The sequence below is a fragment of the Rana temporaria genome, chromosome 3 (genome assembly GCF_905171775.1).
Source record: "Rana temporaria chromosome 3, aRanTem1.1, whole genome shotgun sequence".
In the NCBI taxonomy this organism is placed as follows: Eukaryota; Metazoa; Chordata; class Amphibia; order Anura; family Ranidae; genus Rana; species Rana temporaria.
The window spans coordinates 330,980,365-330,993,825 of NC_053491.1; the positions used below are offsets into that span (position 1 = coordinate 330,980,365).

At 44.9% G+C, this 13,461-nt stretch overlaps 1 protein-coding gene across 5 annotated transcripts in view; it reads left to right on the forward strand.

The window, feature by feature from the left end:
* RNF213 (ring finger protein 213) overlaps window positions 1–13,461 on the forward strand; it is a 520,350-nt gene that overhangs the window by 299,320 nt on the left and 207,569 nt on the right. For all 5 annotated transcript variants that reach the window (XM_040345008.1, XM_040345007.1, XM_040345006.1 and 2 more), the window contains one exon: window positions 9,591–9,731. In XM_040345008.1, the coding sequence (XP_040200942.1) occupies window positions 9,591–9,731 (141 nt within the window). The remainder of the gene's footprint in view (window positions 1–9,590; window positions 9,732–13,461) is intronic.

The window sequence follows — 13,461 nt, forward strand, 5'->3', positions numbered from 1 at the left end:
CGTCAATCCACACCTTCTCAAAATTTTACAAGGTGGATGTGAGTGCATCTTCGGATGCTTCCTTCGGCCGCAAGGTGTTACAGGTGGCAGTTTAAGGTTGGAGTTCCTCCGTTGGAAAACTCAGTTTTTTTGTTTGGGGTGTAACTTGGTTTGCTGTGTTGTATTCCCACCCCTCGAATTTTTTTGACACTGCTTGGGGACGTCCCTAAGGTCAAAGGCTGCTGTGTCCTTCCATGAACAGAAGAGAAAATAGAATATAGAATAGAATAGAATAGAATAGAGTTCATGAACGGACACAGCACCCACCCCTCCTTTGTTTGTACTGCTTGTTACAAACTGGAGCTGCTGAGGCAGAGTGTGGGTTATACCCGGGGGACCACGCCTCCTGGGAGGAGCTGTACTGAGGAAAGTGTTGTTAACACTTAAAGTGGTGTTTTTTTGCCTAACTCTCCTGGAAGGAAGGATATGATACCCTAAGGTCAAAGGCTGCTGTGTCCGTCCATGAACTCCTATTTTTTGGTGCATTTTCAGCACGTTTGTCACACGAAAACGTGCGCCTGCTAAACGCACTTGGGTAGCAAGCCATTACCATTTAACCACTTAAGGACCGCCACCTGCACATATACATCGGCAGAATGGCACGGCTGTGCACAAGCACGTACAGGTACGTCCTCTTTAAGTGGCCAGCCGTGGGTCGCGGGCGCGCACCTGGTCTGAAGCTCCGGGACCCGCGGACCCGATCGCCGCTGGAGTCCCGCTGTGTGTAAACACAGCTTCCCCGTTCTTCACTGTGGCGCTGTCATTGATCGTGTGTTCTCTTATATAGGGAATCAATCAATGACGTCACACCTACAGCCACACCCCCCTACAGTTAGAAACACAGATGAGGTCATACATAACCCCTTCAGCGCCTCCTTGTGGTTAACTCCCAAACTGCAATTGTAATTTTCACAGTAAACAATGCATTTTTTGCTGTGAAAATGACAATGGTCCCAAAAATGTGTCAAAATTGTCCGAAGTGTCCGCCATAATGTCGCAGTCACGAAAAAAATCGCTGATCGCCGCCATTTGCGGGCCGAGAGCTCCCATAGAACAACGAGAAAATAGAGAACATGTTCTCTATTTTCTCGACGAGTTCCTCGGCGGCTCCATCGGGCCGAAAGTGTACAGACGACAGAGTTTCTCGGCAGAATCAGGCTCTGACCGAGTTTCTCGCCGAATTCTACAGAGAAACTCTGTCGTGTGGACGAGGCCTCAGGCTCCAATCACACCTAGCAGAGTGGAAGGGCAGTTCTTTGGCTCCTTTTTCCTGCGACACACATAGGGCAGCCCATTGATTTCAATGGGATGCCATGCATGTGGCAAAGTAGCTCATAGGACATTTTGACGTGCTAAGATATTTTCAATTTTTTTTTACTGCTCTGTTTGTCGCTCTTTTTTTCACATGGCAAAATGTGAGTTTCGCTTCTGCGTTTGGGATGCCATAGGGACTGCTTACAGGAAAAGTACCAGCAGACTGACGGCAAGCACATATATTGCTATTTATTGCACATTATATTCAATCGTTTTTACACAGTTGTTGATATTTTTTTATATATTTTGTTTATTATCTACACATTTGATGCTATATCTTTAATGGGTGCTGTCATTGTGTACTTATCATATTTGGAATTTTTTTATAGATTTTAGTTATTTATTAAGAATAGCAAGTGCCATATTACCTATTTTTCTATCATATATGCTTTAGTGTGAGAACACCTTTATGTTGGCAGCTTCTTCGTTAGTTTTTTAGGTGATTCCTGACCCTTTGTGGTTTGCGCATTAGTTATCCCTCTTTACATTTAACTTCTTTGAGGACTCTCAGGTAAACCATATGGTCCTGGTAATGTTTACAGTACAGTTCCAGTACAGTTCAGTGTGCAAAAAATGCAGCATGTTCTAATTTTTTTTTAACTGCACTGGTGTGAACTATGCTATTGGAACCCATATAACCAACTGTCTATGTGTTTTTGATGCAGAAAAAAATGCCCACCCACTGCACTTAGATAAAGGGCGGTATAACATTTTCCAGAAAAAAAAAGGCTTACTGAACAACCAAGTATACAGAAAAAGAACACTATTTAAGAAGGTGAATTCCTTCTCCAGATGTTTGCCAGCATTTAATGTGGGAGGTTTTGACTAACTCTGCATACTTGGTTCTTCAATAAAATTTGGAATTCTGTCCTGATTGGATCCAAAGGGATTTGGGACAGAGTGGGGAGGGGTTAAAATGGATGTCACATTTAAATCACTGAAAATTAATCTAGGTAGTAATAAAAACAAATATTCTAGTACAACGATGAAGAGTTAAAACATCTGTCATCTTTTCACTGTTTTCTGTTCTTCCATTTAGAAGTTTTCCCCTCTCACGCTTTCTAGTTGACAAAACAGTACGTGAACAGAAATCTCATCATACCAACCTGTATATAGCCGAATGGGAGGAGGATGCCCTATATAACAAGAAAGAACAGAAACTTCTCCTATTCAAGAGATTTATTGATGATATTATCGTCATCTGGGCTGGGACAGAGAAAGTTTGATGGATTTTGGTTTTAACTTGAATACCAATAATAAAAATATTTAATTGACTTGGGAAATAAGCGTTCAAAAGATCAATTTTTTTAGATCTTAAGATCTCAAAAGAAGATGGAAGACTAGTGACGCAAACATATTTTAAATCAGTGGATAGTTGCTATTATGTCCCATGGCTTGATAACATACCCAAGGGACAACTAATTATATTAAGGAGAAATTGTACTAAGAAGGTGGTGTTCCTTAACCACCTCAATACAGGGAACATTCACCCCCTTCCTGCCCAAGCAATTTTTTTTATTTATAGCATTTTTATTATTATTATTATTAATTTTTTTTTTTTACTAGTAATGGCGGCGATCTGCAATTTATTAATTTTTTATTGTGACTGCGATATTGCGGCGGACATATCGGACACTACAGTAGGTGCTTGTGATATTGTGTTTTTAGCACGACAGCATCGCGCTGATTCTCTGCGACATGGTGCCGAGATCTCGCCGACATCTCGCACTCACTGGAATAGTGACAGCACATCCCAGCAAGCGCGTCATAGAAGCGACGGGAGATCCGACTTGGATTCCCGCCAATTCTACACGTGTGCGGCATTTGTTATGAATCCTGAGGGGGAAGTCCCCGCCGGATTTTAAATAAAAATCCGGCATGGGTTCCCCCCTCAGGAGCATACCAGGCCCTTAGGTCTGTTATGGGTTGTAAGGAGAGCCCCCCTACGCCGAAAAAAACGGCGTAGGGGTCCCCCTACAATCCATACCAGACCCGTATCCAAAGCATGCTACCCGGCCAGCCAGGAAGGGAGTGGGGACGAGCGAGCGCCCCCCCCCTCCTGAGCCGTACCAGGCTGCATGCCCTCAACATGGGGGGGGTTGGGTGCTCTGGGGCAGGGGGGCGCACTGCGGCCCCCCCACCTCAGAGCACCCTGTCCCCATGTTGATGAGGACAGGGCCCCTTCCCGACAACCCTGGCCGTTGGTTGTCGGGGTATGCGGGCGGGAGGCTTATCGGAATCTGGGAGCCCCCTTTAATAAGGGGGCCCCCAGATACCGGCCCCCCACCCTAAGTGAATGCGTATGGGGTACATCGTACCCCTACCCATTCACCTGCAAGAAAAGTGGTAAAAACACAAATAAACCACACGGGGTATTAAAATATTTTATTAGTCTGCTCCGGAGGCCTCCCCTGTCTTCTTTATTAGCTCTTTTACCAGGGGAAGCTTCTTCTTTGACGTCTTCGGGTGGGTGGGGGCCGCCGTCTGGTTCTCTTCCACCGCTGGGGGGGGGGGGTCGCTTTTAAAAAAGCCCCCACCCCCCGGCGGGTTTCCTCCGGCGTCTTCAGCGGGGGGCTTCTTCTTCCGCTATCCCGACGGGTCTTCTCCGCTATCCGGGGGGTCTTCTCAACTCTCCGGGGGTCTCCTTCTATGTTCGCCGCTCTCCGCTGTTGACTCGGCGCACCCCGGTTCTTCGTCTCGCTGTGGGTAGGTATCACATGGGTAGGTACAGAGCATGATGGGACTGTGAGGCCTATATAGGTCCGATGCAAGGCGCGCATCCGTCATTCCAGCGAGAAGAGCCGGCATGTCAACATCGGGAGAAGAAGAGAAGTGAAGAACATGACGTCACAGCACGGAAGAAGAACTCACAGCACGGAAGGAGAAGAAGACGTACAGCACGGAAGAAGACACCGGACAGCGAGACGAAGAACCGGGGTGCGCCGAGTCAACAGCGGAGAGCGGCGAACATAGGAGACCCCCGGAGAGTTGAGAAGACCCCCCGGATAGCGGAGAAGACCCGTCGGGATAGCGGAAGAAGAAGCCCCCCCGCCGAAGACGCCGGAGGAAACCCGCCGGGGGGTGGGGGCTTTTTTAAAAGCGACCACCCCCCGGCGGTGGAAGAGAACCAGACGGCGGCCCCCACCCACCCGAAGACGTCAAAGAAGAAGCTTCCCCTGGTAAAAGAGCTAATAAAGAAGACAGGGGAGGCCTCCGGAGCAGACTAATAAAATATTTTAATACCCCGTGTGGTTTATTTGTGTTTTTACCACTTTTCTTGCAGGTGAATGGGTAGGGGTACGATGTACCCCATACGCATTCACTTAGGGTGGGGGGCCGGTATCTGGGGGCCCCCTTATTAAAGGGGGCTCCCAGATTCCGATAAGCCTCCCGCCCGCATACCCCGACAACCAACGGCCAGGGTTGTCGGGAAGGGGCCCTGTCCTCATCAACATGGGGACAGGGTGCTCTGAGGTGGGGGGGCCGCAGTGCGCCCCCCTGCCCCAGAGCACCCAACCCCCCCCATGTTGAGGGCATGCAGCCTGGTACGGCTCAGGAGGGGGCGCTCGCTCGTCCCCACTCCCTTCCTGGCTGGCCGGGTAGCGTGCTTTGGATACGGGTCTGGTATGGATTGTAGGGGGACCCCTACGCCGTTTTTTTCGGCGTAGGGGGGCTCTCCTTACAACCCATAACAGACCTAAGGGCCCGGTATGCTCCTGAGGGGGGAACCCATGCCGGATTTTTATTTAAAATCCGGCGGGGACTTCCCCCTCAGGATTCATAACAAACGCCGCACACGTGTAGAATTGGCGGGAATCCAAGTCGGATCTCCCGTCGCTTCTATGACGGCTCTGTCTCCATCGCGGCAAGCCAGCTCGGCGCTGGCTCCCGCGATGGGGCTCGTAGGTGCTCAATCTCGCCGAGAAAGAGAGCGAGATTGACACAAAATCGGGTTCACCTACTGTATTTGCTAGTGGCTCGGGAAGGCGAGGAAGTCATATGACGTCCGCCCAGAAAGAGAGCTGCACCGTCCGGCTGTCATATGATGGCCGGCAGGGGAAAAGCAGTTAAACGAGCCAAATTTATTGGAGAGAGATTTATTCAAAAAGGGTACCAACACAGTTTTATTGAAGAAAAAAATAAAAGATGTAACCTCTCTTGATGGGGAAAACCTAATTCAAGATTCAATAAAAAATAAAGAATGCATGAATGGTGTCCCACTGGTTATGGACTACAATATACAGCACAAACAAATAGAGTGGATATGTAAAAAATATTGGAATAATATAAAGGCTGATCGACACCTTGGAGTTGCAAAAAGCTTGAATTCTGCAGTTACTGGGAGAGCACATCAGATTAAAGACTTTATTTCATGCAGGACAGAAGGTGTAGTCTATCTTCTAGAATGTTCTTGCCTGATCTAGTGCATTGGAAGAACAAAAAGGGAGCTATGGAAAAGACTAACAGAACACAAACAAAATATAAAGAACGGGTATCCAAAACATAGTCTTTCCAGACATTACGACCAGTACCATAGTAGAGACTCCTCCTCTTTACTGGTGTGGGGGAATAGAAAAATACAAACCTCACTGGAGGAGGGATAACAAAATCATAAAACTGAGCCAGTCAGAGTCTCGCTGGATACACAAGCTCCTTATTTTTAGCACCGCTAGGACACAGGGTGTCGATCTAAATTGTTTTATATCCAATTATTGATTTTATTCCTTTTATTCTTCACTCTTTTTCCTCCCCGTGTTTTTACTTATTGAGATGTCAATCCCCAAATAATCCATTGGATGTCACTGTTATTTTTATCTATGGCAGCTACCAGTATTTATTTTATCCATTTGAGGAGTCATTTTTGCATTTGCCCACTAAATGGAGCACCTTATTAAAATCAATAGTGATTGTGATTATGTTTAATTATATCTTTGGTTTAAGATTTATGCATGTTATATATCCGTTTTAAAAGCCTTTAGGATTATTACCTAGGTGGTATTGTAGGAATTCATGCAGTCATTTAGACGTATAATGGTTAGCAAGACAGCGGCTCCGCTACTTAAGTCACCTGACTCTAGACCCTTTGAAATAGTCACGTGAACAGTGATGCAATTCGTCATTAAAAGAGCCGGGTGAAATCATTTCTAGTCACGGGCGAGACCGGAAGTTTTTTACAATACAACGCTGTTTATTCTAAGGCCCCGTACACACGAGAGGATCCATCCGCTGAAAAATCTCAGCGGATAGATCCCCTGGTGTGTACGTTCCAGCGGATATTTATCCGCGGATATTTCCGAATTCCACAGATAAAAATTTGTAGACATGTCTACAAATCTATCCGCTGGAATCGGCTCCAGCGGATCGATTCGGTGGTCTGTACAGACTCACCGGATCGATCCGTCCGAACCCATCCCTTGCATGCGTCGTAATGATTCGACGCATGCGTGGATATCCTTATATGACAGTGTCGCGCACCGCCGACCACCGGCGACGGCGCGACACGTCACCGCGATGGGAATTCGGCGCGGATTTCAATCCGATGGTGTGTACACTCCATCGAATTAAAATCCGCAGAGGATTTATCCGCGGATACGGTCCGGCGGACCATATCCGCGGATAAATCCTATCGTGTGTATGGGGCCTAAACCTAATTGTAAGTTATTACGTTTTTAATCATTTCATTTTAATGATACTGCGCCATGGAGCCTTCCTCTTCTCTCTGCATGTTAATGAGCCTTAATACCCTGTGAGTGTGCCTGTGCTGAGAATAACCCGGGAGTCGATCGACCAGTGTGACATTATCAGAGAGGCTTGTTGGTTTGTTTTATGAGGTGAGAGGCTTGGGAAAACGGTGTAACGCACAGTGGATGGTGGAAAGCCTCTGGATGGTGGCACTTGCAGCTTATTTTGGATGAACTTTGCTGCATGGCTTGGATATATTGCTGAATTGGATTATTTTGCTCTGTGTATATAACTTTTTCAATTAATTTTTTCATATATATTGAACTGGGATATATATTTCTTCACACAAATAATTCTGCACATTCCCTTTGGGAGCTTCTGGACTGTCATTTGCACTTTTGTTTGCTCAAAGAAGTTAGCCATGTTGTTTCTAGATTGTTATTCCTAATCTATAGGGACTGCTTACAGGAAAAATACCAGCAGACTGATGAAAAGCTAACATGGTACCAATATTCAAAAAAGGGCCAAGACACACCTGGAAACTTCAGGCCAGTCAGACTAACATCTATAGTTTGTAAACTATTGGAGGGGTCGATAAGGGACCATATCCAAGAATTTTTAGATAAGAATAGTATCATTAGTAGTAACCCAGCATGGATTTATGAAAGATTGTTCATTCCAGACCAGCCTATTAACATTCTATGACGATATGAGCTGTAATCTGGATAACGGAAGACCTGTGGAAGGTAGTGTATTTAGACTTTCGCAGAAGAATTTGACACAGTACCCGAGAAACGCTTATTTTACAAATTGAGGTCTGTTGGTGTTGATGATGGTATATGTACCTGGATAGAAAACTGGCTACAGTGTTGTGTCCAGAGGGTTGTGATAACTGGTGCAACTTCAGAATGGTCTGTAGTTGTGAGTGGAGTGCCGCAGGGTTTTGTTCTGGGACTGATTCTGTTCAACTTGTTTATAAACGATGTAAAGGTTGGGATAAATAGTTCAATCTCAGTATTTGCTGATGATTCAAAGCTAAGCAGGGAAATAACCTCACAACAGGATATTGAAACCTTACAAGAAGACCTAGTTAGAATAGAGGTGTGGTCAAACACATGGCAAATTAAGTTCAATGTAGGAAAATGTACAATAATGCACATGGGGGCTTCCGGTCTTTCTATATATCCTTATCCTGTGTTTGTGACAAGTGGAAGGTTATCTGAACCTGAGAACCTGGTGTAGAGGTACTAATAATCAACTACTATAAACAGAGGTTCTCAGAGCGTTGCTGCTTTGTGTGTATGAATTCATTAAGAAGAGACGCCCAAGATGAGTTATTACCGCAATATGGAAATAAAGATTCTAGCATAGGGAGGAAACTGTTCAGTCTCTGGTCACTCATTAGTAAACATGGTCACTCGATGAGGTTGTTCAAGAAACACTTTAACTGCGCAAGGGGTTCTATACTGTCAGAACAGTAAGGATGTGGAACTCCCTTTCACAATCGGTGGTGTCAGCTGGAGATGTTGACAGCTTAAAAAACATATTAGATTGGCATCTTTGAGAACACAGTATACAGGGATATGGGAGGTGGTATAGACATACATGTATACACACACCCACTCAGGTTGAACTGGATGGACTGATGTCTTTGTTCAACATTACCAACTATGTAACGTGGCAAAACACACTGGAATGCATTTTTGTCTGTGATTTCTGTTAGTTAAGAGCAGCACCAGCCTAGCTTCATCCAGGGCACTCTCCTGACTTGTTTCACCCCACCTCTAGGGCTAAGTCAGGGAGGTGGGGATTCAATGAGGCAGGGGAGATTATATGCTTCATTAGCCGCTGTTGGATAAAAAGGAAATGGTCATCAGGTGGATTCTATGCTATCCTATGCCACTTACCTATCCTGTGCATATAATCTCCTCTGCCACATTGAATCTCCACCTCCACGACTAAGCTCCAGGGGCGAGATGAAATGTGTCGGCAGGGTGTGGCCTGGACAGAGCTAGGCTGAGACTGCTCTTACTTTCTGCAGAGCGCGGCGATCAGGGCTTTCTTTTCTTCCTGTGAAATGGTGTTGGGATTTTGCATTAACTTGTAGGCGAGGTTGAAAAAAGACACACGTCCATCAAGTTCAACTTGGATTTTCTACGTACAATTTGCCATGCTGGATCACCTATAGGAAAAAATAGATAATAGATCATAAAAGTGAATAAATAGAAAGCCTGTTTCACTTTTCAAAATTACAGCTATTGTGAAAGACTATTGGCACTGTAAGATGGGGAGGTCACATGTTCCCCGATACCCAGAAGTTGAGCGGTGAAGCAAGGGTTCCAATGGAACATGGAGACAGTGAAGTAATAGGGATCAGTAAGTATAATTTGATGGGCAGTGGGCAGACTCATTTTGCCTTAAAGTGACCCTGTTTTTTATTTTATTTTTTATAACTACTCTAAATACAAGTATAGATGTTTTTTTTATGTTAGACATGTTTTTAAACATATTTGCAGATAACACATTTCTCATATATTCTATCATTGTTAATTTAGGCAGACTCTGCTCGTCATATAGAATGGCTAAAGACTGTAAAAGAGAGCCATGGTTCTGTGGAACTGTCATCACTGTCCCTGGCAACAACTATCAACAAAAGGGGAAGCTACATCATCAGAGCACCCAAGGACAACAAAAAGGTAATTGCTATGTTCCAAGGTCAGATAGAAGATCACTAGATAAAGTCTAAATACAGTGTAAGCGTAAGAAACTCAGTTTTGCAATACAAGGAATAAGAAGAATGCATAACAAGATTTAGTACAAGGTCTATAGGTGACATGGCAAGTGTACCCAACCAGTTATGTTTAGCAGAAAAAGATGCTAGAGCGGGACAGGAGACCCTGCCAGCCAAGAGAAGTCTTTCACCTATAAAAAAACAAAAGTCTCCCCTAGCAGCTGATACTACAATGGGCCGGATTCAGATAGGTTAGCGGATCTTTAGAATCTGATTTACGATCCACCGGCACAAGTTTTTGAGGCAAGTGCTTAATTCAGAAAGCACTTACCTCAAAACTTGCGGCGGCGTATCGTAAATCCCCCGGCGGAATTCAAATTCCGCGGCTAGGGGGCGTCTACAATTTAAATCAGGCGCGTCCCCGCGGCGATCAAACAGCGCATCCGCGGTCTGCAAATTTTCCCAGCGTGCATTGCTCCAAATGACGTCGCTAGGACGTCATTGGTTTCGGCATGAGCGTAACTTGCGTCCAGCTCTTTTCTGAATCGACGTACGCAAACGACGCAAAAATTCAAAACTCGGCGCGGGAACGACGGCCATACTTAACATAGGATACCCCTCACATAGCAGGGGTAACTATACGCCGGAAAAAGCCGAACGCAAGCGGCGTAAAAAAAATGCGCCGGGCGGTCGTTCGTTTCTGAATCGGCGGAAATCCTCATTTGCCTATTCGTCGCGTGTAAAAAACGAAACGCCACCTAGCGGCTGGCCTGGAATTGCAGCCTAAGACTCGACGGAAGTCACTTACACCTGTTGTATCTTAGGGAGATCTATGCGGAACCTGATTCTATGAATCAGCCGCATAGATCCGACCGACGGAACTCAGAGATACGACGGCGTATCAGGAGATACGCCGTCGTATCTCTATCTGAATCCGGGCCAATGTGTTTTTTTTGTTGTGCAAAAAATCCCTCAATGTTCTCCTCTGATTTTTTTTTTACTTTTGATACTTGAGGCTTCACTTCTGTGACTTCTGAGATAAGACTCTCCTAGCTGCCTAAGACCCCATTGAGTAAAGTTTCCTTTATGGCCACAGAAGTGCTTTCACTGGAGAGGGGGATGGCAGTTGGGCTGAATTAGCCATGAAGTAGTGGTAGTCATCTTTTAAGTGAAGTGAAAGAAAAGGTACACCACAAAGAGGGTTACTTTCACTGATAAAGATAATAGTAAGCAGCTTTTATTTTTTTTTAAATGATAAGTTTGTTTTGAAGCTGGTCAATTACTTTTAGAGGTCAGTTAGAAGTGTAGGTATGATTTGATTTCCCTCAGGCTAGAATGCTTTTATAGCACTGCAGAAAGCTCCATAAACATTTAAAGTGGTTGTAAACTCCAAAAAATAAATACAAAACCTGCAAGACAAAGACATAATGAGCTAGTATGCATTGCATACTAGCTCATTATGAAATTCTTGCCTTAGATCAAAGCTGTTGCAGCAGTCCTGGGTCCAGAGTGTCATTTACATGGGCTACAAACTGGAGTTTTGACTCTACCTCCTACCGGTTTTATGTTTTTAAACTTGCCTTTCTTCCCACAAACACAGACGGCTCACCATTAAGCAGCTTCTGTCACAAGGTTTATCACTCTTGTATCAAGAGTATCACTTTCAAGGCTTTTATTCAAACCTCTTTATGGTTCCAAAAACAATGGGAGGATTCCAGCCTGTTCTGGATATAAAAACTCCCTATTTGTTCCTATGGGTTCAGAATTTCTGCATGGAAACTGCCAGATCAGTCATTGTCTCCCTTCTTCAAGGAGAGTTTCTAGCTTCAGTAGAAATTTGAGATGTCTGCTTGCATATTCTCATCATCAATGCTATCTGCATTTTACGGTGGGCAATCAACATTACCAGTTTGAATAAAACCCCTGAAGTTTCACCAATGTGCTTCCCCCAGTCATGCCCCTCAAGTTGTGGTTACCTGGACAATCTTCTATCAACCGACACAGAAGACTATGCAGAACTTCAGTTGGATTCTCAATGTGTCATCAAAGGAAACGTCTCACAGTTGAGGACCTGATGTTAGACATGGCCCTTTCCAGGAACTTCCTTTCACAAAACAAATGCCTGTCTCTCTGCTCTCATGCCCGGACCTTCAAGACCCAGGGGGGAGTGCCTTACTTCAAACCTACTTATGAGACATGGCGCCTCCTTCAAGGCTCTGCCATACACCAAGTTCTACTCCTGACCATTGCAATGCAACATTCTGTCAGGATGATACAAAAAGACCTTGTCCTTGGACTGTCCCATGCGCCTGACTCAAAAGGCCAGGCTCTCCCTGGTGTGCTGAATCTCCAACCTGGCGGTGGAGTTAAGGAAGCCCTTTCCCCCAAAGAAGTGGAAATCATGGTGGATAGAAGCGTGTTAGGTTGGGGAGGAGTCCTGGATGTCCTGTCAGTGCAGGGGACTTAGGACTTGGTTATGGGCCTTCTTCCTATAACATCCTGGAACTCAGGGCATATCAAGTGTCCCTCCATTGCACCAAATTGGCTCCTGGAAACTACTTGGACTTCTGGCAGATTCTCTGTGGGCCTCCCCAGATCATCTGGATCTTTTGTCCCAATACACCATACTGCTTCACAGTCACTGACTTTGATGGCAAGGCTGTTAAAGCCCAGGTTTTAAGAGACCAGAGCATGTTGGATTCGATCACCACTACCATCTTACAGGCTAGAAAGTCAAATTCCAAGAAAGTCTGCCATTGTACCTGAAAATAATACTTTGCTAGGTGTGAGATGAGGAAATGTTATCATAGAAAGTACTCTGTCCTACCAGTGTAGTCTCTGTTGGCATCTGGTCTTGAGTATTCTCAAAGGGCAAATCTTGGTTTTGGCCATTTTATTTCAAAGACCATTGGCCTCTCATTCCTTAGTTAAGGCCTTTGTGCAGGGTGTCGCACACATCTCTCCCCCTGTATGCCTCCCTGTGTCTCCTTGGAATATTAACCTAGTTCTAATAGCTCTTCAGAAGCTGCCCTTCTAACCTATTAGGAATATTCCTGTAGCTGACCTTACTCATAGTTTGCTTTACATTGTATAGTGCTTTTTTTGTGTTATACAAGGAAAAAATTGTCATGAGGCCTAAATCCTCTTTCCTCTCTAAGTTGATCTCTTCCTTCCATCTTAATCGGGACACTCTTCTTGCTCCCCTGTGTCCTACTCCCGAACATGCAAAGGAAATTTCTCTTTTGTCTTGACATTGAATATGCTGTTAGAGTAGATCTTTCCACCACTGTCTCTTTTAAGGCACCTGGATGTTTTCTTTGTTCTACCTACAAGCTCCTGTGCTTGATCATCATTGCTAGGTAGATTAGATCATCATTTGATGTCATAAAGTCATCATTTGAGCCTATGATCTGCAGTATAGGTTTTCTCCCTTCCTTGTTGAGGCATATTCTCTTAGATCTGTTAGTTCTTTGTGGCCTTTTTTGCATCAGGCATCTGTGTCTGGGCCTGTTGGGGCTATTGCTGTGTTGTCCACCCCTAGGGTGGACTGCTTTTGGAGATCCCATAGCAGTTTCCTTTAGATTTACCATCTACCATGTAGTGCAAGGGTCTGCCTGACTGCATACAAATTTAAATTGTTTAGGTTTGACATTGTATTATTTGGTTTTCGTAAATCTAAAGGAAATTGTACAACA